The sequence below is a fragment of the Globicephala melas genome, chromosome 3 (assembly GCF_963455315.2).
Source record: "Globicephala melas chromosome 3, mGloMel1.2, whole genome shotgun sequence".
In the NCBI taxonomy this organism is placed as follows: Eukaryota; Metazoa; Chordata; class Mammalia; order Artiodactyla; family Delphinidae; genus Globicephala; species Globicephala melas.
This window is the reverse complement of record NC_083316.1, coordinates 49,104,956-49,129,361: the sequence shown is the minus strand read 5'-3', so window position 1 is coordinate 49,129,361 and position 24,406 is coordinate 49,104,956. Positions and strand designations below refer to the sequence as shown.

General features: G+C 35.7%; 1 protein-coding gene across 4 annotated transcripts in view; it reads right to left on the bottom strand.

Annotated features, from left to right (window-relative positions):
* Positions 1-24,406, bottom strand: part of IPO11 (importin 11) — a 214,953-nt gene that overhangs the window by 13,274 nt on the left and 177,273 nt on the right. For all 4 annotated transcript variants that reach the window (XM_060295810.1, XM_060295809.1, XM_060295813.1 and 1 more), the window contains 2 exons: positions 20,834-20,929; positions 13,538-13,622 (listed from right to left, as the gene is read on the bottom strand). In XM_060295810.1, the coding sequence (XP_060151793.1) occupies positions 13,538-13,622; positions 20,834-20,929 (181 nt within the window). The remainder of the gene's footprint in view (positions 1-13,537; positions 13,623-20,833; positions 20,930-24,406) is intronic.

The following is a 24,406-nucleotide window of genomic DNA, read 5'->3' as shown; positions in this document are numbered from 1 at the left end:
CACCAGGGAAGCCCTTCCTCTTCACTTTTAAGGACTCTTGTGATTACATTTGGCCCACCTGGATAATCTCCCTTATGATCAGCTGATTAGCAACCCTAATTCCACTTTGCTGTGTAACAAAACATAGTCATAGATGATACAACATATTCACAGGCTCCAGGGACTAACTAGGACACGGATATGCCTGAAGATGAAAGAGATTATTCTGCCTACCACACTTATCATATGGTATACCAGGCCCTCTACAACCCGCCTTTTTTTTGACACACAGTAGGCAGCTAAATAAATGTCTGAGTGACATTCCTGCCACTACCCACAGTTCAGTGAAATAAAACAAAGAATTACTTGTCCTGAGTATTGCAGGATGTTTAGCAGCATCCTTGGCTCCTACCCACTAAATGCCAGTAGCACTTCTCTGGCCTTGTGACAATAAAAAATGTCTTTCAATGCTGTAAGTCCCCTGGGGGGGGGGCGAAATTACACTCAGTTGAGAACCACCATTAAACAAGGATCTACTGTTTGTATGGAAAAGTAAATGTAAACCTACTTAATTCACACAATGACATAAAGCCATTTTGACTAGGGTTAAGAAAGTCATCAGTTTCTTCATTTCTTCCAGCTCAGTAAGAAAGTGTGGGGAAGAAATTAATTCTCGTTTAAGTTAAAAGAAAGTTATAACTAACACCTGGATAGTTTCTAGAACAAAATCTTTCCTCTTTTATATCTGTTTTTATTTTAAAGTAATTTATTTCAAGGTGACAGTTCCTGAAAAATCCAATGACTTATTAATATGATCTTCACATAAATAAGTACAAAATTGTGCAAAGCTGTTTTAAATCATTTCACTTTGCTAGGGTTTATGTAAAAATGAATTAGAGTGGCTAGGATAAAATGAAATCCGTATCATTTAATTTGTAAATTCTTTAGTTAACAAATCCTCTTTCATCAGAAGTGATATTTTATTTGTGAACATATCACTTTATACAGGAGAATTAAATCATTTTAATTGTTTTAAATTAATATAAATGGACATGTTCTTTCTCATATTTTCTTCATTTGACTCTGAATCATGGTAGCACACCCTAGCTTTTGGTATAAGCTATGTCTTTATTCACATCACACAGTTAGGGTGAGACAACAAAGAAGCAATTGCTTTCAATGCACTGCTCAAAAGATCTAGCTGGAGTATGTATGTATGTATGTATTAGACTGATCTAAGGAATATTCTAAAAGGAAAATAAATCTGCAATTCTTAGCATCAAAATAGCCAGTCTTACGCCTCTGACTTTCAAACAATACAGTTTTTGCTGTTTTCCAGCATAACTCTTTCCCACTTCAGACCAAGGTAATTAACAATTATTTAATAAGTGTTCAGTTTACCTTAGAAGTTATATTATGGTGAATTTTCAAGTAAAATATCCTTAGAAACATCATTATGAGTATTAAAACACATTGTTAGGCTACAGTAATTAAAATAGGCAGGGTTACAGACTACCATTTGGAGTTCTGAAATAAATCCATGTTAATCTGGCAACGGAGAATCTGATTGATAAAGGTGGCATTTCAAAACAGCAAAGACAAGACAGGCTACTGATTAATTTTGTGACACAAGCCATATGTGTATGTATGTGCATGTATGTATTTATATATTTATATACATATACATATACAAAAAAAGCTCATGCTCTACTTCACTCCTTTATCAAAAAATTTCCAGTTAAAGATTTAAATGAAGTAAGCCCATAAAAACACAAGAAATGATTTCTTAAGAGTGGGGTAGCCATTCCAATCACTCCATAAAACCATACACAACAAAAGAAGAGTTCGAAAACAAAGTCAAAAGCCAAAAAAATGCTGTCAAATTAAAGAGATGAAAACAACTACCACGGAAAACTCAATATACAGTGATGATCTCTCAAAGAGGAGTGCAGATCTGGATTGATCATGTCCTCAGAAGATAGCACTTCATCTTTCAGAAAGAGGGTCAAATGAAGTGAAAAGAAAAAAAAGCCTCACGGATAGTTGTGAGGGGGAATCTGAGAACTGAAGCAGAGACAATTTGCAAAACTGTACCCAGGACTCACAAAACAGAAAAACTATCCTAAACCATGACATGCAAGACAAGCAATCTAAACCCATACTATTTTACCACAGCTCATTTAGATCCACGTATTCCAAGACAAGAAAACTGACAACTGATCCAATGGTAACTGCACTGAACTCGTGTTAAAGGTAAGACCAATGACTGACCCAGCAAATTGACTGGCTTACAAATTCTAACCAATCCTTGACAAGACCATTCTGTAACTAAACTCCAGCTCCCAATGTGTACATTCTCCCTTGTAGTAACAAGCTAATAAACCTAACTTTGTTCCTAGTTTTAGATAGATATATAGACAGACAGACAGATAGATAGATAGATAGATAGATAGATAGATAGATAGATAGAAACAAAGATGAGAATTAAGGGCTGATTTCTTTAATCTATAAACAGCTTGTTCAGGTTTACTGACTGTCGCCTAACAAACTAGTCCAAACTAGGTGGCATAAAATAACAACTATTTTTTAATGTTAATGGAGTCAGTGAAGCCGTCTTGGAGTTGGAACTACCTGAAGAGTCACTCACTCATGTGTCTAGCAGTTAATGCTGGTTGTTCTCTGGGACTTCTGCTGGGGAAAATAAGACCTATGTTCTCCTTGTGGATGCTTGGGTTTCCTTACAGCATGGCAACTGGCTTCCAAAAATAAGTGTCCCTAGGGAACAAGGTGGAAGCTATATCTAATGATCTAGACTCAGAAGTCATAAAGCACCAGCAAGCCTGACCAGTTTCAACAAAAGGAAATACAGGCCTAACATCTTAATGGGGAAGAATGTCAAAGTCACATTTTAAGAATGGCATACGGAATGGGAGATATTATTATGACCATTCTTGGGAAACATAATCTGTCAGAAAACTCTTATTTAAAAGCAAAAAAAAAACAAATAAAATTTCTAATAGAAAAATATAAGTCATTCATCAAACAAAGGGATATAAATGAGCTACAAGCATCTGAAAAAGGCTCAGCCTCACTCATAATTAGAGAAAGTACATTAAACAACAAATTACCACTTTCTAACAATCATATTTTCCAGGGTACAGGACAACTCATGTACCACCACTGGGCACATAAATTTAAATTGTTAGTTGTTTTCCTTGAAGTGACGTGCTTACTTTCGAGAAAATGCATGCCAAATGCTCAAGTCTGAATGATCATATTTATCTTTCAGCTGCTCTTCCACTTCCACATTCAAGTAGTGTTCATGAAAAAGGTTTAATTCAGCTCACAACTCAATCACAAAGGTACTTTTCCTCAAGACCAACCACTGTCAGAGAATATTCCCATTTTGACACAGAAAATATTTAAAAGATGAGCACTCAAGAGTGGAGATATATGAAAATTAATAATTTGTACTATGTCATCAAAGACATTCTTAAATGAAACTGGAGCTTTAAAAAACAAAAAAACTAAGTGTATGGTAGTGGAGAATATGATGACTGCTAGTATAGTTTGCTGTCACTGACCTTATTAATGCTGAAGTGCCAGCAGTTATACCCACCACTGGGTACAAAACATTGTTTTAGCACCACCAGTACAAATGTTCACACAATGAAAAGGGAAATAATATCTTAGTATTATTATGAAATCATTATTATTATTATTATGAAACAATAATACTGTTGAAAGGGTTTGGGGAACCCCTTGTTATCTGTGGGCTACACTTTGAGAACTGCTACACAAGAGATGCATGGGATGGAGATCCATTCAATGGAATGTCATTGTGTGCAGCTATTAGAAGAAATAATGCAAATCTAAATTTATGTACAGGAAATATGCTCATGCATTTACTACATTTAAGAGGAATCAAGCAGCAAAATAGAATGTATAGTGTTTCTAATTTGTGAACTACATACAGATGTTTATATATGTAAACTAAATGTTTGGAAAGATACATATAATGTTAGTAAAGGTTGCCTTGGCGAAAGGGTATTCCACATCATACAACGATTTTGTGATTTTTTAAATTAGTATAGGTTACTTTTATAATTTAAAAAAAGTCTTCAAAATAGGAACTTCCTTACGTAGAACAGTTCTTTGAAAAGGCTTCTTAAATTTCCCTTTCCTCAAAAGATAGACTCCTTATAAAAACACAATTAGCATACTGATAATTTATTGAGAAAAAGAAAGAAGCAGAAGAGGAAAGCAGGAATAGAGTAGGAAAACCCATCAAGAAGACAGTCTAAAGTTCACTGTAATGTTACCTAAGTTCTCCCAAACCAGGTCATATTCTTCGTCTAAAAATATGAAGACTTTATTTATTGAATCAATACCACATTGCCAAAGTTTCCAAGTGAACAGTGGCAAATTACTGAACTCTTCCTGATTAAAGTTTTCAGTAACAATTCAAGTAAATAATGAATAATGAGAGGCTGCCTATTTTTTTAATACTCAAGAACAATACTGATGTCAGCAGGGAATTAATCTGAGATCTCAACTAAAAGCAAAAACTTAGAAGCCATCACTTTATTTAGTTCCAAGAGCATTTTCAATAGAATTTTCTTTTCTAGTGTCTTTTGATTACTATGATGTAGCTACTGTGAAAGATCTTAACCTCTTGATCTCAGACTATTTTTTGATTAACATTTTAGCTCCATCACAGGGAAAAACTGCTATCTCAGGAGGATGCCCGGTTATCAATTTGTGCCTTTATTACATCTCAGTTGGATTATTCATTACTTCCTATCCTCTTGGATGGTTTAATGTTACTTGCAATTCCACAGTTTGTAAGAGCTGAATTAACCACTGCAATAGCATATTTCAAGATATGGGTAAGTTTAACATTGATTTTGAAGTCTCACTTGGTACAGAAAGTTTTGTTCAATCTAACTTTGAAATATTTAGTATTTTTTATATAGCTGGCCTTAGGTATATAAAAAATATACCTAGGATAACCTTTTTTACATTTTAGCATCACCTAGAAATGAAGATAAGGATATATTAACAGCAGTATAGCAGTCAAACTTATAGGTAGAATCTAAGCAAAGCATAGATAAAAACAAGTAGATCCTCCCATTTTAAGAAACTGGCTTTGTAATAAGCTAATGGCATTGAATATTTTTAAAGAATATGTATGTATTATTTACCAACATACACAAGAAAATAGGTTCTGTGGGTAGATAAACATGCTATCAGAGAAAATACTGATTATAAAGATCAATGCTTTGTACATGGTGAGCATTCAAAAATGCATATGGAATGAATACAAAAGAAAAATAGCTCATTTTGAAGATGCTACTCTATTGCCACTGTGTGGAGGTCAAGAGAAGCAGTTGTGTAACTGCAGCAGGTAGAATTATTTGGTACCTGACTAAGAGTCAACAGAGAACTACTTTTAAGAGAATGGTGAACTGGAAGGATTTACACACAATTTTAATAAATTGGGCCTTAAGAGAATCAGAATGGTGAAAATATGTTAAGTGACAACCAAAAATAAGTGACAGCAAGCAAGTAATATAAAAATTTAACCAGTACAACTGCTTTACTTGCAAAATCAGAAGCAATCATTTATAGTCACTATTTTTCAAACTGTTCTTTACTATTAAAGTTTAAGAATTGAGTTTTAAAGCTTTCTAGGAGGCAGAGGAACAAAGACAAATTTTACCTATTTATAATGCTTTTTAAAATTAGATATCAATAAAAACATTCATAATGAACAATTTAGATCTGATTTTCTTGTTAACAAACCAGCTTCTGAATGGCTTTTTCCTATTATCTATCTACAGACTTTATAGATTACTATGTATCAAAGACTGAAGAAAAAAATGAAAACATCTCAGCAATTCTGAAGGGAAAAAAAAGAATCAGATGGCAGGCCATAAAGTAACAAATGTGAGTACTTCTATGTTAATGATTAAAAAGCATTCAAGCCTATACTTCTATAGTTTCAATCAAGCAGTAGCATAAAGAATATCCAGTAGTATGATAAATGAGAAAAATCTGACAATTAGTATAATAGATTTTCAGGGGCCATCTATGATACTATTATAGGTTACATAAACAGCCTGTAAATATTTCATATTCCTGTTGAATAAAGAAAAATGAGAAAACGGGACATCTTTCATTGTTATCAAAATAAAATTTGAAAACTTCACAAATTAAGCAGGGATTAAATAAAACAATTTTTATTTTCAGTAGTAAAAAGTTGTATCAAAAGATTATTTTAGTAATGTGAAAATAAGAGAAACGATTTTTTTCTTTCAATACTTTAAAAATGCTGCTCTGCTACTGGCTTGCCTGCACTGTTTCCAATGACAAGTTTGCCACTGGCCTTATCTCTTTCCCTCTCTATATAATGTGTCTTTTTCCATTACGCTAGGAGGTGGATCCAAAAAGATATTGCTGTGTTTTATGTCAGAGTGTTCTGCCTATGTTTTCCTCTGGGAGTTTTATAGTATCCAGTCTTACATTTAGGTCTTTGATCCATTTTGAGTTTATTTTTGTGTGTGGTGTTGGAGATTGTTCTAATTTCATTCTTTTTTTAAAATTTATTAATTTTATTTATTAATTTTTGGCTGCACTGGGTCTTCGTTGCTGCATACAGGCTTTCTCTAGTTGTGGTGAGTGGGGGCTACTCTTCGTCGCAGTGCGGTGGCTTCTCTTGTTGCAGAGCACAGGCTCTAGGTGCGTGGGCTTCAGTAGTTGTGGCACATGGGCTCAGTAGTTGTGGCTCACGGACTTAGTTGCTCCGCAGCATGTGGGATCTTCCCGGACCAGGGCTTGAACCTGTGTCCCCTGAACTGGCAGGTGGATTCTTAACCACTGTGCCACGAGGGAAGCCCCAATTTCATTCTTTTACATGTAGCTGTCCAGTTTTCCCAGCACCACTTAATGAAGAGACTTGTCTTTCTCCATTGTATATTCTTGTCTCCTTTGTCATAGATTAATTGACCATAGGTGTGTGGGTTTATCTCTGGGCTTTCTATCCTGTTCCATTGATCTATATTTCTGTTTTTGTGGCAATGATATACTGTTTTGATTACTGTAGCTTTGTAGTATAGTCTGAAGTCAGGGAGCCTGACTCCCTCAGCTGTGTTCTTCTTTCTCAAGATTGCTTTAGGGGCTTCCCTGGTGGCGCAGTGGTTGAGAATCTGCCTGCCAATGCAGGGGACACGGGTTCGAGCCGTGTCTGGGAGGATCCCACATGCCGCGGAGCAACTGGGCCCGTGAGCCACAACTACTGAGCCTGTGCGTCTGGAGCTTGTGCTCCGCAGCAAGAGAGGCCGCGACTGTGAGGCCCACGCACTGCGAAGAGTGGCCCCCACTTGCCACAACTAGAGAAAGCCCGTGCACAGAAATGAAGACCCAACACAGCCAAAAATTAATTAATTAATTAATTTTTTTAAAAAAGATTACTTTAGCTATTAAGGGTCTTTTGTGTTTCCATACAAATTAAAAAACATTTTTTTCTACTCTGTGAAAAATGCAATTGGTAATTTGATAGAAATTGCAATGAATCTGCAGATTGTCTTGGATAGTATAGTCATTTTGACAATATAGATTCTTCCAGTCCAGGAACACAGTAAATCTTTCCATTTGTTTGTGTCATTTTTTATTTTTTTCACCAGGGTCTTATAGTTTTCGGAGTACAGGTCCTTTGCCTCCTTAGGTAGGTCGGATTTTGCTTTTAAGCTTTGTTTGGCAGGAACAGAACAATACCTAATCTAGGGCTAATTTTGCTCCACTGCCGAGGTAATACAATTCTGAGTCCTCTACCTAATACTCTGTGAATTCTGAGATTTCCACTCTGACATGAGGCACTACTCCCTGCTCTGTGTCAGCTCTGAGTATTGTTCTCGTAACAATCCATTCTGGAGGTTCTTTCTCTGGACTTGGGTAACTTCTGCACTTGTATGTGCTAATCAGTACTCAGGTGAAGACTGAGAGGGGACCCAGTGAAGATCCCCAAAATTCTATGTGAGCAGCTTCCTCTTCTCTGGTAACCTGAGCCACTCTGGTGTCTTCAGATTTCCAGCTTCCTCTCCTCAAATCAGAGAGACCACTGGGCTCCCTAGGCCACTCCCTGGAAACTGAAGGCAGTAATATGTGGCAATCAGCGGGCTCACAGTGTTTGTTTTTTGTTTCTCAGGGATCATTATCTTTCGTATTCTGATCTCCAATATCTTTTTTAAAATGCAGGTGGTAAAGGCAGTCAAAACATACAGAAAAGTTGCTATGTAAGTCTAGCAGAGGGCAAGATCCCTGATTTCAGGGATCATTATCTTTCGTATTCTGATCTCCAATATCTTTTTTAAAATGCAGGTGGTAAAGGCAGTCAAAACATACAGAAAAGTTGCTATGTAAGTCTAGCAGAGGGCAAGATCATTTCTGTAACTGGGTATGGGTAGGAAAGGTGATCAGTGAGAAGAGAGAGTACCTCGTGAGAAAAATGGCAAAAGAGTAAGCTGAGTGGAGAGAAGGAGGATAAAGGGGCTACTCCAGATGGAAGGACTAGTATGAACTCCATAACAGAGACAAGAAAACATAGATATGAACGGAGATAAGTTATTTGGTTTAGCAGACAGCATGGGGAAAAAGGAAGACAAGCCTCAAAAGGTTGGCTGGAGTCATATTACAGAGGTCTGTAAAGATTAACAAGGAGTTAAATTCTTATTGCAGTGGTTCTCAACCCTGGTTGTACATCAAAATAATATGTGCCCCTTTAAAGAAATATGTATGCTTGATTCCCAGGCCCAGAAATGTAGTAGGTCTAAAGCAGGGAGGCAAAGGATATGGTTTGTCCAAAGTTAAAAACAGCAGAAAAACAAGGAAATCTAGGTTAAAAGCTGGGAAAGTGATTATGAAAACAAGGACAAATTATGGGGCTCCAGATAAAGGTACAAAACAGATTTACCAGGAGAAAAGGAATAGTTAGTGAGGAAGAAGAAGAGGTTGTGATGAGAGAGAAATGTCAGAGTTCAGGATTTTGGATGAGATCAGTTCCAAATTAGGATAAGTTCAAGATTTAGCATGAGAAATAGAGGGGAAAAATGTAACAGAACTGGGCGAGTTGAGGAAAAGCGAAAAGCTCTAAATTCATAACCAGAGTGACATTTCATGCAAGTTGAATACTAAAGAGTATTTTCAACAATTGTATAATTTACCTTGATTACTCAATGTTATAGGGTAAGGATTCTCAAAAGGCAGTTCAGAAACCACCAATAATAAGATAATGGATTAATCTCATATTATTTGTAAAATAAAAATGTCTTTGTAACATGCATTTCAAAATACTGATATTGAATTAAGAAGAAGACAGTACCTTATTAGTGACAAATACAGTTTTGTCTTTCTACTAGTTCTGCTGAGTTTTTTAGAGGTAAATGGGAACAGGCAAAAGAATAATCTTACTGGTTCTCAGTGATCAAAACTGTTCAGGCCTAGGGGCAGGACAGAAATAAAGACACAGACGTAGAGAATGGACTTGAGGACACGGGGAGGGGGAAGGGTAAGCTGGGACGAAGTGAGAGAGTGGCATGGACTTATATATACTACCAAATGTAAAACAGATAGCTAGTGGGAAGCAGCCACATAGCACAGGGAGATCAGCTCGGTCCTTTGTGACCAAGGGGTGGAATAGGGAGGGTGGGAGGGAGACACAAGAGGGAGGAGATATGGGGATATATGTATATGTATAGCTGATTCACTTTGTTATAAAGCAGAAAATAAGACACCATTGTAAAGCAATTATACTCCAATAAAGATATTTTTTAAATAAATAAATATTATGTAACAACCTAAAAAAAAAAAAAGAAAAACCTGTTCAGGGGGAGTTTACAATGTCCCATCCCAAACGACCACTATAGTGCATGCTGCTGACATTATATTTGAACTAAAAATTTACAAAACAACATTGTGGAATATTTGCAACTGATAATAAGGTAACTTTCCCTCCAGCAATGTATTCTATATTCCAAATGTAAGTAAAAGTCTGAGGAAAACTGCTGTATTTCATAGTTATGCAAATAAGTTTTCAGGGAGAGTTGATGAGAAGGAAGGAAGCTGAAGGGAGAAGGAGAAGAGGGAGGGAAACAGAGGCAGAAGTGGAGGAAGAGGCCATCTATCTGCTCTCAGAAAGAGAAATATCAGGTACCTGAAGGGTATGATTTTCAGACAAGTTCCACTCCCACAATGCAGCACTTGTCCCTCCCTGACCCAGCGCTGTATTTGGCAATAGTAGCACAGGACACAATACTCACTCGAAGGCAAAATGCAAGGCATGCTTAGGCTTTATTATATTTGCCACAAGACTTAGGATCTGGTCATGAATTTATCAAATAAAATGCAACCCAACCTAACATATCATCAATTTGCTTAGCTGTGCTACAGCAAAAGCAGAAGACCATATGAATGATGTTTAGATAGACCTTTATTTGTGCTACTGCTTCTACTAGCACAAGTGAGTGAGAAGCTAGTGTAGTTTTAATAATGTTCAACTTATTTATACCCCATTATCAATTAAAGCATCTCTTAAGTATGTATAAAACTAGATTATTATTTACAGAAACAGATTATCAAAATATTTCTAGGGCTTAAACTTTAACAGGAAAGCATGATCAACACAGCTTTACTTATTATATCAAATGTTTCATTAATAACGCTTTCTTAGCAGGTATCAAAACATTGCCAGAAAGCATTAATATGCTCAAAAACTTAAATTTGAGACGTTTCAACCTATAAATGCCTAGTATGTCGCATTTCACAAAAAAAGAAATTATAAGGAACTTAAAATGTTAAGGTATTAGCTAAGTTCTTTATAGAAGAGGTCATGAAATTACCATTCTACTACTGGAATATACTGGACTGAGAGGAAACTTAGAAATGAAGTGTAATGCTTAAGCCACGTTCAATCTTCTCAGAATTAGTTCCCCCCAAACAGAACAGAGAAGAGCTGGATAAAAAAGCACACAATCAAAAGTCTGGACCGCTTAATAGCTTTCCTGAACAGAAATTTCATCCTTATTTAAGATGAAATACAGAGAATTCTCATAAACTTATGGAAAATCATTTGGCACATTTGATATAATACTAATCATCCACCTTTCTAAATTATAATCATTGCTGCTTCACTCTACCAAAGCAGCTACTGAAATGAATACGCCACATTTTAGGGACTACTTTAAGACAACAATGACAGTCAGTAAATCAGACTTTCAACTATGTAATCCTGGAATCAAGCAGCTACACTTTTTCTTCCAAGTAAATAAAAAATTTCATTTTAAAATGAAAAAACTCGTTGATGCTAGATTGGTTTTTCTTTTGAATAATAATTCAAATCATCTACCAGCAAACACTTCCCTTTGAAACTACAACCAAGACACATTTAGATAATTCTCAAATAATTTCTAATGTTAAAGACATCACAGTACAAGAATGATGATATAATTACAGAAAGAAAGTACATAATTCATTCTTGTAATCCTGAAGATACAGTGAAACTAATCTTGTTTGTTACTGAAAAGTTACTGAAAAATTAGCACTGTATTCACAATTATATTTATTCAAGGCTAAGATACATAATCTCAGCATTAATCATAAACACTGTGGTATTTATCAGCATAAGACTAAAAGCCTTATGGCTAAGGCACTGGAAATCTTAATAGAGATGACAATATAAATCTACATCAAATAGCTACTGTGACAACTAATTTCAAATAAAATCAGCCACTTTAAAAAATAAAAGTTGTTCTATAAATCAATACTACCTAAAATAGAATAATGATAAAATAATGAGTGCTCAAATAAAACTAAATCAAAGAACTTTAAGGGTTATTTCGAAAACTATGTTCTTACACTGCTCTCTGAGATAGTACTGCACTTACCTTCAAAATAAAGTTAGAATTAAAATTACTGCTCTATGATGTTACTAAGGATTCTATATGTAATGAAGAATAGACCTGGGTAGATCAATTTGCAAAGGGCAGATCTACCAGACTAACCGTGTTACTAAGTGTACAAAAAGCTGATCTGAAAGGAAGCAGAATACCTATTATTCATTTATAAGTTCAGAACATTATTAAGAAAAATGTTATCGTATTTTTCTATAACACCAATGATATATTCAAGGCTTAAAAAGTAGAGGGGAAAAGACAAATTGTTATGTTCTACCAAAAGATTATCATTATTCTAAGTGAAGAAAATACATTTTGCATGTATTTAGGATACTGCTTAGCAGTCTCATTTCATGGGAGAAATATTTCCAGAGATATATTCACAATTGAAAACTTCACTAGGACACAGATAGTGGGGAAAGAAAGGAATGGTATTAAGAGCTTTAAAGAAAAAACAAATAATTTTTTAACTCATAGGCCCTGGAATTTGCTAATCCAATTTCCCCCTCATTTCTCAGATGAGGAAATGATTCTCAAGAGACAAGGTGACGTCCTCAGGGTCATAATTAACAACACAAACAGGACTAGAATTCAGGTTTTATGAACTCTTGGATATTGTCCTTTCCTCTACACTAGTGCTAGGGAAATGACATCTAGCATAAAAACAAAGTAAAATGGATTAAACTCAAACACAGTTTAAAAGAAGGCTGTCAGAGCCATGCAGTATTAGCTGTACACCTAGGATGAAGCCCTTGAGGATTAATGTGGGATAATTCAAGAAGTGAATATCATGAGTAGACTAATGATAGCCAACACTTACAAAGTAATTATTAGGTGTTCAGCATTATCTATCTCATGACCATTTTATGTATTAATTTATTTATTCTATTTTTGAGGTAGAGAGTGTTGTTGTTCTCAATTGCGAATGAGGACAGAAAGTACAATGACGTTAATAACTGGTGAGGTCAGGAGACTAGAGCAGATTCCAAGAAAAAAAGGAGAAAAAGTTTATTTATGTAACTATTTTATATTCACGTGTCAAAGTATTTAAAAATTTATGATTATAAATAATTTTAGAGATAAGATATTTTAGATGTTTCCTATTTTTGGTTCCTTTTTCTTATCAGACTCCTGTAGAGAGAGCTATGGTTTTCAAAACAATTTAGCAGTTAATTTAAAGGCATTCTTATAAAGGCTTGTAATGTATTTCAGAAAAAAATCATTATAAGATCCATGAAATAGGGAATAAAGAAATTTCAATAAATCTCAAAACAGAAGAATTAGCATTACAATTTAAATAAGGTTTGAGGGTCACATGGTTCCTGTAAGTAAAGGAGTAAACCCTCTGCTAAGACAAGAAACAATTATTTCAGATCAAAAGTTAAACTCAACTTCCTGTACTATGAATGCAATTTATCTGTTTTAGGAGTATACCCCAAATTTCAAAACTCAGTTATGTTACATTAATTCTGCAACAGGGTCAGGCGAATGGATGGATGGATGGACGGAAGGAAGGAAGGAAGAATGGACCACCACATATTTTGAAACCTCCAGAATATAATGACAATATATGGTTTTCCCGGATTTTAGAAGCTACTTTTGTAACTCACCATCTTTTTCCTCTTATCCTGTTCTGTGGGTGGCTCTTCATCTTCTGTTACTTTCGGTTCTTCAAGATGAGACATTAACATACAGCTGCAGTTTTTAAAAAAATGTTTTAAATAAATAAAAAAGTCTATAATATACTAAAAACAAACCTCAAAATACTGAGAACAATAATGCTTCTATGTACCAATATGTGAGGAATAGCTAGATAAATTAGATGTATAATTAAAAAGTTTAATTATGAAAAGATATCTCACTTTTAAAAGGGTCACACCAAAAAACGTTTAGAGCATTCTGCTTCAGTATTTAGGTAATAAATTGTAAGAAATTTATTTATAGGCAACTTTTGAACCATAAATCACTTGACAAAGCAAGGGGTACCTTTTATATCTTTCTAAAAAATGATACTAAAAAAAATACTTACACTTAAAATTAATACTTCTTTTCTACTAATCTTCATGTCTAATTATTTATGTTTCATAACAGTAACAGTAATTTAAACAGTAACATCATTAAAACATTAATTATTAATTATGTAACAATCTACTTTGTGCTCCAAATTACATTACTATGCTATGAGGAACCTGTCCCTGATAGCACTTGTACCAGCAGGGCAGTTATAAATCATTTTATTTTGATTATCTGCACTACTGCTCTTCACCATTAGCAGAGATAATAGAAATACAGCTTCCTATTCAGTCAACATTGGTTGCAGGGAGACAAGATATGAATATTGTCTAATGAATCAAGTTGATAGAACAAATGTCACTGTTCCTAATTTAGAATAGAATTCAGTAATTTATCAGAGTCATAGGTTCTTAACCAATAAACTGTGGCAAAGAAAGCTTGGTTTCTCTTATGTTTTGTGGCAAGTACAGGAGAAGGACACTTCCTAACTCAGCCGTGTAAATAACTTTTGATTCAGGGTTAAAGACAAGCGCTGACACCAGAAACCTGATCAGGCTCACTCCTCCAGGGGACATGAATGTCCTTTTATCCTTAATCCCCCACCATTAGAAAAATAATTTTTGGAACAACTGTCTCTGATGAGTCAGTACACCTGGTGGGATCAAACAGTAAGAACCTTAAACTGGAAATCAGAAGCCCTGAAAAACAGCAAGAGTTCAATCGCTAACCCACTTCATGGCTTTAACCTCTTGGAACTGCAATGCTTTCGTTCACCATGATATACAAGTTGACTCTTCAACAACATGGGTTTGAACTGCAGGGGTCCAGTTATACGCAGATTTTTTTCTACAGTAAATACTACAGTACTACATGATCCCTTGTTGGTTGAATCCAAGGACGTGGAACCAGAGGAACTGTGGGTATGATGGCCAACTATAAGGCATGCTTGGGTTTTCAAATTCAAAGAGGGTGGGTACCCCAATCCCCGAGTTGTTCAAGGTCAACTATAAAATGATACAGCACAACTAGTTGGCCAAGGAACTCTGGCACAAAGTTGGAAAATTATGACATTATTATCTCAACCCAAAAGGTATTTAATTTAATAAAGTAAAATGTTTAGAAAAAGTCTAGATCCCAGTTTGCATTTTAGAACTGAAGTAAGATGGAGTTCCTTCACTTAAGCTATTTTAAGTCTGCTGCAGACTTGAATTTTAACTGCAATAGATCTGGATCTCCATGGAAGTATGCTTTGTACTGCATCAAATCCCTTCACTACATCCCAAAATCTGTCAACTTACTTGTATAGTAAAAAACTCTCTGTTCTTCCTTCCCTAAGTTAAAAGATTTATCACACTAATAATAAAGTATATTCTGGATATAAATATACACACTTTTTCCCCAAAGAGCAGGATATTTTTACTTTGCAATTCTGCGAATTGCATTCATTTGGGTCTCTGAAAGGAAGAAAGTGGAGAAAAACAACAAAAAAAATTGAACTGAAAAGCCCAAAGCTGAAATTCTCTACTGCAAGAAAATCTCCAATTAAAAGTCAAATCTTGGGGACTTCCCTGGTGGTCCAATGGTTAAGAACCTGCCTTCCAAGGCAGGGGACGTGGGTTCGATCCCTGGTCGGGGTAGTAAGATCCAACGAAGCCCGAGTGCCCGTGTGCCACAACTAGAGAGCCGGTGCACCACAACTACTGAGCTGTGTGCTCTGGAGCCCAGGCACCACAACGAGAGAGGAGCCCACGTGCCGCAATGAAGCACTCCCGTGCTGCAACTAAGACCCGACAAAATCCATAAATAAATACATACATACAGACATACGTACATATATAAATAGATGTCAAATCTCATTTTGTTTACAAAGATTAAAGATAGGGAATCATGTTTTACATAAAAAGCATGGTGAGAATAGAATTCTAGTAAACTAAAATGTGTGCGCTGTGAATGTAGCAATAGTAATAAAATAATAATAACAACAGTTTAAAATAGGGACAATTAACATGTGAGCATAGGCAGCCACCCCTCACATCCTACTCTCATCCACTGAATACATCCAGGCACTCTAGTCTGCTAACTCGGAATCTTTCCCAACAAGAAACTCCAACCAGCCAAACACAACCAACAGTGTTAGCATGCAACATGAAATCTTTTAAATTATTTCTGGTTTAAAGGTACACCTTTCATTTAATCTATACAAACCCACTTCTTTCTTTTTTTTTTTTTTTTGCGGTACGCGGGCCTCTCACTGTTGTGGCCTCTCCCGTTGCGGAGCACAGGCTCCGGACACGCAGGCTCAGCAGCCATGGCTCACGGGCTCAGCCACTCCATGGCATGTGGGATCTTCCCGGAACCGGGGCATGAAACCGTGTCCCCTGCATCGGCAGGCGGACTCTCAACCACTGCGCCACCAGGGAAGCCCCAAACCCATTTCTTAAGGTTATAATAAAACTAGAACTGACATTATTCCATTGGTCTCTGCAGTGGACACTTAGGTTGCCTACATAATCGCCCTCCTTCCTAATAGAGCCCTGAACTTGTCGGTTACCCTCCTCTTCCATGTCACCATATGCTTCAGAAAAAGGTGATCTGAGCCCCAGGTGCCAGTGGCTCAGTAAGCAATCATGGCAATCCTATTCCTTTAGTTAATGACTGCTTTCAACAGGAGCGTGTTTAAGAAATTCTAGCCAATTAGACATGAAGGGAAGTCTGATGAAATGCCTTCTAGAAAAGTGTCCTATGATGTTAAAAAGACATAAGGAAAAAAAAGATTACTTGGTTGGCACTGGCATTGTCATGAACTGTAATGCCTAGAAGTACTTTCTGACGATTAGAGAAAGTAGCCTGCATATGAAGTTAATGTGTTGAGGGGATGGAGTAGAAAGAACCTGGTCTTTAAAGATATTGTGAGGTCACAAGTAGCTAATCCTAGAGCCTCTTACCTGCAGTTGTTTTGTTGTAAGGGATAACAAATTTTTTTACTGTTAAAGACAGCTGACTCAGGGTTTCTCTTACTTGCAGCTGAAAATCCTTTTACAGTCCTTTAAATAAATATCTTATCAAAAATTCATTTCTGGGCTCAGGCCAAGAAACAGTCTCCCTCTCTTGATACACCTACTTCCCTCTACATGAAAATAGGAACGAGGTAATTCCTAATGTATCTCTTTGCCCTGGTAGTTAGCAAGATCAGGGCTGTTTTACATCTAGATGCCACATGTTTCGCCATTCAACCTTGTTTAAATTCCTTCAATCCTGTGTTAATAGTTTTCAGTCATAATGAGCATGAGCTTTTCTTATTCACTGCCTCAAATCCTCTAGACTGAAAACAAGCAACTAACTAAAGGTTGTATATTAGCAGTATGACAAAGTGCCACAAAGGAACAGAGAAGGATGCGATGAATTCTTCCTGAGAGCATGGAAAGGAATCTTAGAGGTAGGTATTTGCGAAGAAGGGCAAAGCTAAGGGTGTGACATACCAAGAAGAAGAAATGTTGAGTCAAGCCATGTATATAAAAGTGGCACATTTGGGGAAGAAGGTAGAATCTAGGGAGGAAGAGACAAGGCTAATAATGTAAACTGAGGATCAGCAAAGAATACTGCCCCATCAACTTTATAAGAAACTGGGCTTTTAATTTTAAGACATGGAGCAGAATGGATCAAAAGGGTAAAATTGGAGACAGAGAGACGCCAAGGAGGTCACTGAGACCAACATAAGTTAGGATAATATACAGGGGATAATTTAGAGTCAAGGAACCAAGGCTTCTTCTGATATCCTCTATTCCATTTTGAAGAGCTATCTGGTGGGTTAATGCATCAAGTGAAGGAAGAAAAATGCTTATATAAGCCTAAATTTTATTTTTGTTTAAAAAAAGCTATATCCTTGATGGCTGATATGTTTTATACTCTCTAACTATAAAAAACACAATTTATGAGTCTTTTTCAAATAAATTTTAGTGCCTCTAAGCTTCCTGAAATGCTGGCTAAATCCTTTCTTCCTTATTACTTCCCAAATTTTGGCAATAGGTTGTCAATCTCATCTCCCTTTGTGCCTAAAAACAATGCATAATTTAAGGAAAAAAAGGGAAGCCACTCTAACCAAAGACAAGCAGAAAGCAAATTACAGGTGTCATTAATATATTTTCCTGGTTTAATAAAATAAGAACTCTACTAACTAAAATACAAACATATAAAGAAACTCACGCAAAAAGATGAAACTAGACCATACACCATACACAAAAATTAACTCAAAAGGAACCAAAGACTTGAACATAAGACCTGAAACAATAAAACTCCTAGAAGAAAACTAAGTGGTTAGCTCCTTGACATTGGTCTCGGTGATGATTTTTTGGATCTGCTCCAAAAGCAAAGGCAACAAAAACAAACAAGTGGGACTACATTAAACCAAAAGGAAATCATTCAAGAAAATGAAAAGGCAACTTACTGAATGAGAGAAAATATTTGTAAATCATGTATTTGATAAGGGGCTAATATCCAAAATATATAAAAATCCAATTCAATTCAATACCAAAAAAATCAAACAATCTGATTAAAAAACAGGCAGAGAATCTGCACAGACATTTTTCCAAATAAGACATACAGAGGGCCAACAGACATATGAAAGGTCTCAACATCACCAATCATTAGGGAGATGGAAATCAAAAACACAATGAGATATCACCTCACACCTGTTAGAATGGCTATCCTCAAAAAGTCAAGAAATAGCAAATGCTGGCAAGAATTATGGAGAAAAGGGAACCCTTGTGCATTACTGGTAGAAATGTAAATTGCTGCAGCTACTATGGAAAATAGTATGGAGGCTCCTCCAAAAATCAGGACTACTACATAAATCAGCAATTCTACTTTTGGGTATTTATCTGAAGAAAAACACTAATTCAAACAGATATATGCACCTCCCAGATCTGGGAGACCAGATAATGGTCTCCCAGTCAGTTTGTTGTGCTTACATCCAACATTTTCCTTTTACAAACCAAAACTTCCCTCATGGCTGAGTGTGGCATATAGAGCCAAAAGACCTTGGTTCTAGTCTTGACTCTTCCACTAATTTGCTGTGTCACTGCACTTTTCTGAGCTTCTGTAACCTATCTTTTAAATAATGAAACTACACTAGATAATTTCTAAACTTTATTTCTAACAACTTCCTGACTCTCAGCGCTTCCAGTTAACACACTATGCCTTTTCTTTCTCTGACATTCTATTAAAGCACAATCTGGAATACTACTGTTTTGTGTGCTTTGTTCAAAACATATATCATTGTCTTTACACATTACTAGTGTTTTCATGGTGCTATTATTATACACGCCCTCCCCCTAACTAAATTATATACTCCAAAGAAGACAGGGAACATTTGAATATATCCTAAATATTTCACAAAGTTGTAAACTTTGTCACCTATTATATATGTAAACACAATATTTATAGTCATGTGCCATATTCCGTACATTAACTTTTTTTTTTTTTTTTTTGCGGTACGCGGGCCTCTCACTGTTGTGGCCTCTCCCGTTGTGGAGCACAGGCTCCCATCGCGCAGGCTCAGCGGCCATGGCTCATAGGCCTAGCCGCTCCACGGCATGTGGGATCTTCCCGGACCGGGGCACGAACCCGTGTCCCCTGCATCGGCAGGTGGACTCTCAACCACTGCACCACCAGGGAAGCCCCCTACATTAACTTTTTAAAAACTGCCTACACACATAAAATGGTTTGTTATTTTGGGTTTGTAATCACAAAAGTCTGAGGTTTCCACTTCATCTGAACTCCTATGTTCCTGAAAGCTAAGTTACACGCCAGAAACATTTTGTTTATACATGTTTAATAAGATTCAACTACACATATCTACTTTCCATATTTTTCAACAAAGTATGATTCAAATGGCAATCTTTCCCATTTGCTATAGATGGTTTTATAAAAAGCAAGGAAAATGGGCTAAGTACATTATTGAGAAGTCAAGCAGTATGGAATCTCATGAAGCCTTGCTTATCATTATATGAAACATGCTTTAAATTAATAGCAATATTAAGAAAGATATGATAATTCTCCTATTATAAATAACAGGATATAGTGATAAAAATTTTTTTCACATTAATAGTTATATAAATGTGAGATTATCAGCATTCCTGATAACATGATTTTAACTAATCTCCCGAAGAATACACAGTTGACCCTTGAGCAACACAGATTTGAACATGTGTAGATTTTTTCAATAAATTCGTATTACAGTGCTACACATATTACAGTACTACACAATCTGTGGTTGGTTGAATCCATAGATGTGGAATCGCAGATACAGAGAGGGTCAACTGTAAAGTTATACGTGGAGTTTAGAGGGTTGGTGTGCAGAGGGTTGGTGTTCCTAACCCCCACGTTGTTCAATAATCAACTGTAATTTTAACTACACTCTTTTGGAACTAGTCAAGTACCATATGACCCTCTAATATCTTAAAGGTGCCACTGATGCTTCAACCAGTCAAATACAAATATAAGATGCTAATCCATTCCCCTTTCTCCATAACTCACCTGAAGGGCAGGGGAACATTGTTAGCGGAAAAAAAGAACATACTATTCAAGATATCTTAAAAGAGGAATTTATATGTTAAAATACACTTGGAATTTTTTTTAAAAACCTAATGTCAAATCATAAAATGATGATTAGACCAAAGAAGTCCAATTGAGAATTTCACTATAACAAAACTAAGCTTATCTCAAGATCCAACAATATTATAAGTAAAGTAACAAAAATATTTTTCTTTTATAAAGACAAAATTTAAAAGTTGCCATACCATGGCAACTTATATGGTTACAGTAAACAAAAATAATGCAGGATATAATTAATTACTCTCCAAGTCCAAGTGCAATTAATTAAATGATCCACCTACTCTTTATAAGTTCCCGTTTCAGGATCTTCTGTCATGACATCATGTAGGCCCTCCACTGAGATGTTTATAATCCCACAGAATTTATCTTGGATAACACTAGAATAAAAGAAGAGCAAAATAGGTTAAAATGAAGTATTTCAACAGGTAATTCTTTTTTTTCCCCTCAATTATCCTCTTGAACATGAAGAGAAATTTTAGTCTGAAAGTACAAAAGAAACTTTCAAAATATATTTCTTAAAGCAGAAATTGTACTTTGCATATTACAGTAAAATTTTCTTTCAGTAGATTACCAGTATGCTTAAATACTTAGGTGGGTAGATCAGATGGGAAAGAGATGCTTTAATATTCTTTAATTTATTATAATAGTCTTGTGTTAATGTCATAACTAAAAGAATAAAGGTACAAAATTTTGAATATCCAAAGTCTCTACTCCTGAGGAAAAAGACAAGCGATAGACTGGGAAAAAATATCTGTAAAACATAAATCTGATGAAGAACTTGGCGCTGAAAACTCAGATGACAAATAACTCAATTTAAAAATGGACAAAAATTTGAACAGATACTTCACCAAAGAAAATAATACAGATGGCATATGAGCACTTGAAAAAATGCTCAATATCATTCGTCATCAGAGAAATGCAAATTAAAACTGTAACGAAATTTTTTTTTCTTTTGGCCGCACCATTCGGCTTGCTCGGGATCTTGGTTCCCCGACCAGGGATTGAACCCGGGTCCTTGCAGTGAAAGTGCCGAGTCCTAACCACTGGACTGCCAGGGAATTCCCTGTAATGAGATTTTAATAAGTAAAATTAAGAAGACTGACAATACCAAGTGCTGGCAAGGGTGAAAAACAACAGGACCTCTCATACATTGCCAGTAAGAATAAAAAATGACATCCATTTTGGAAAACACATTGGCAGTTTATAAGTTAACACTCCACACAACTAAGCAATCCCATTCCTGGGTATTTACCCAAGACCAAAACAAGTATTCGCAGATCTGTATGTAAATATTTATGGTACTTTTACTCATAATCCGAAACTGCAAAGATCCTAATGTCTACCAACTAACAAATGGATAAACTGTGGGACATTTATCCAATGGAATAATCAGCAATAAAAAGGAACAAACTACAGATACCTGCAACAACTTGAATAAATCCCAAAAACATTACACTGAGAAAAATAAAAGATTTGAAACGCTATATACTGTATGACTCCATTATGTGACTTTCTGGAAAGGCAAAATTATTTAATCAGTGGTTGCCAGGCAAAGGGACACAAGGGAACTTTTGGGGGTGATGGTTATGTTCTGTATCTTGAGTGTGGAAGTGTTATACACTGTGTACATTTGCCACAACTGTATGCTTAAAAGAGGTTTTACTGTATGTGAACTATACCTTAATAAGCCTAACTTTTAAAAAGTAGAAGTATATGACCATTTACTGGCACACAAAATTAGCTAAAAATAACTGAATAAATTATAACTCATCTCCAGGGAACTAATAGCATCATTCCTGCAAGGGACATACTGTGTTTCTCATACTGCATTAACATGCATAATTAAGTTTTAAAATGTTCACTAAAAGTAGTTCCCAAAGTCAACACAGTTTGGGTCATGTTCTCACCTTTGTAAAGTCAAAACCTTCTGTCTGTACTTTCAAGTGTGATCAGGTTTTAGAGAACTAAATCACCAGATGGGCAAAATAACCAATAGTTGTTATCATTCCGTTGCATTTTAATATGTATGTAACAACCTATTGCAAGAGTATATATTTTTGATATCATTATATATCCTTCGCATAAGAATTTTTAAAATCTCTCAAGAAAGAAACACACATACAATCTGCCTTATCTGGTTTAGCGAGAAACACCTTAGAAAAAGGTATTGGAGCCAACAGGCACATAAAAAGCTGCTCGACATCATCATTATTAGAGAAATACAGATCAAAACTACAAGGAAGTATCACCTCACATCAGTCAGAATGGCCATCATCAAAAAAGCTATAAACAATAAATGCTGGAGGGGAACCCTCCTACACTGTTGGTGGGAATGTAAGTTGGTACAACCATTATGGAGAGCAGTATGGAGGTTCCTTAAAAAACTAAAAACAGAGTTACCATATGACCCAGGATTCCCACTCCTGGGCATATATCCAGAAAAGATGAAAACTCTAATCCAAAAACATATGTGAACCCTAATGTTCGGAGCAACATTATTCACAATAGCCAAGACACAGAAACAACCTAAACGTTCATCTGCAGATGAATGGATAAAGAAGATGTGGTACATATATATACAATGGAATATTACTTAGCCATAAAAAAGGATGAAATAATGCTACTTGCAGCAACATGGATGGACCCAGAGACTGTCATACTATGTGAAGTAGGGTAAACAGAGAAAGACAAATATTACATGATATCACTTAATATGTGGAATCTAAAAAAATGATACAAAGGAACTTATTTACAGAACAGAAATAGACTCACAGACATAGAAAACAAACTTATGGGTACCAAAGGGGAAAGGGGGGTAAGGATAAATTAGGGATTTGGAATTAACAGATACACATGACTATATATAAAATAGATAAACAACAAGGACCTACTGTACAGCACAGGGAACTACATTCAATATCTTGTAATAATCTATAATGGAAAAGAATCTGAAAAAGAATATATATATGTGTGTATATATATGTGTATATATATATATAACTGAATCACTTTGCTGTTTAGCTGAAACACTGTAAATTACCTATATGTCAAATTTTTAAAAGTCATATTAAAGTAAATGATTTTTAAAAAGCATTAGAAACCAAGATTGTGCACTAAAAGTTCAGCCACTCTCTGTCATTTCTCTAGGTGTTGGTCTTCTTGTCTGTAAAGTGAAGATTGGACTCGGGGATGGCAGATACATGGCAAGGAATACAGCCATTTTCCCTTTCCACTGCAGAGTTAATTCACCACTAATCCATCATAGCAAGCTAAGGCAGGCAGGGCCTGACATTCCTTTCTAACAGAGCAGCATTCTGGATAGCTATCAACAACTGATTTCAATTAGCTGAAAAAGACAAAAGCCCTGTATTCTATAGCTTCCAAGGCTCTTTACCAGGCCTTTATGTCAATATTATTTAGGGACAATCCACTCAGGCAGCTGCCTTCTCTGCTCAGATCACCTCCAAGATCAACCCCACACCTTCTAGGGCTAGAAATTTCCCAAGAAATCAATGGAATTTCTGAGTACTGTGTATTTTCTCAAAATGATTATGAATTTTCCTAACAGGTATCTGACAACCCACGTGTGACCATGTTCTACTATGTGTGTGAATGTTAATTATAAGGCAGTGTAGGGGAGAGAGAGACTTAAAAAGTATAATTTGACAACCAGCTCATTTGTTTACATGTTTTACTTCAAATTATCATATTGATCAATGCTGGGGCTACCAGCATGGTCACACATATTTCTGAGGAGATGGTAAGAAGTTATATCTTTGCCATAATTAGAAAATGATACAGTGTTACAGCACTGGGCCTCAATTCAGAGATGAACATTTACAGAATGAGCCTTG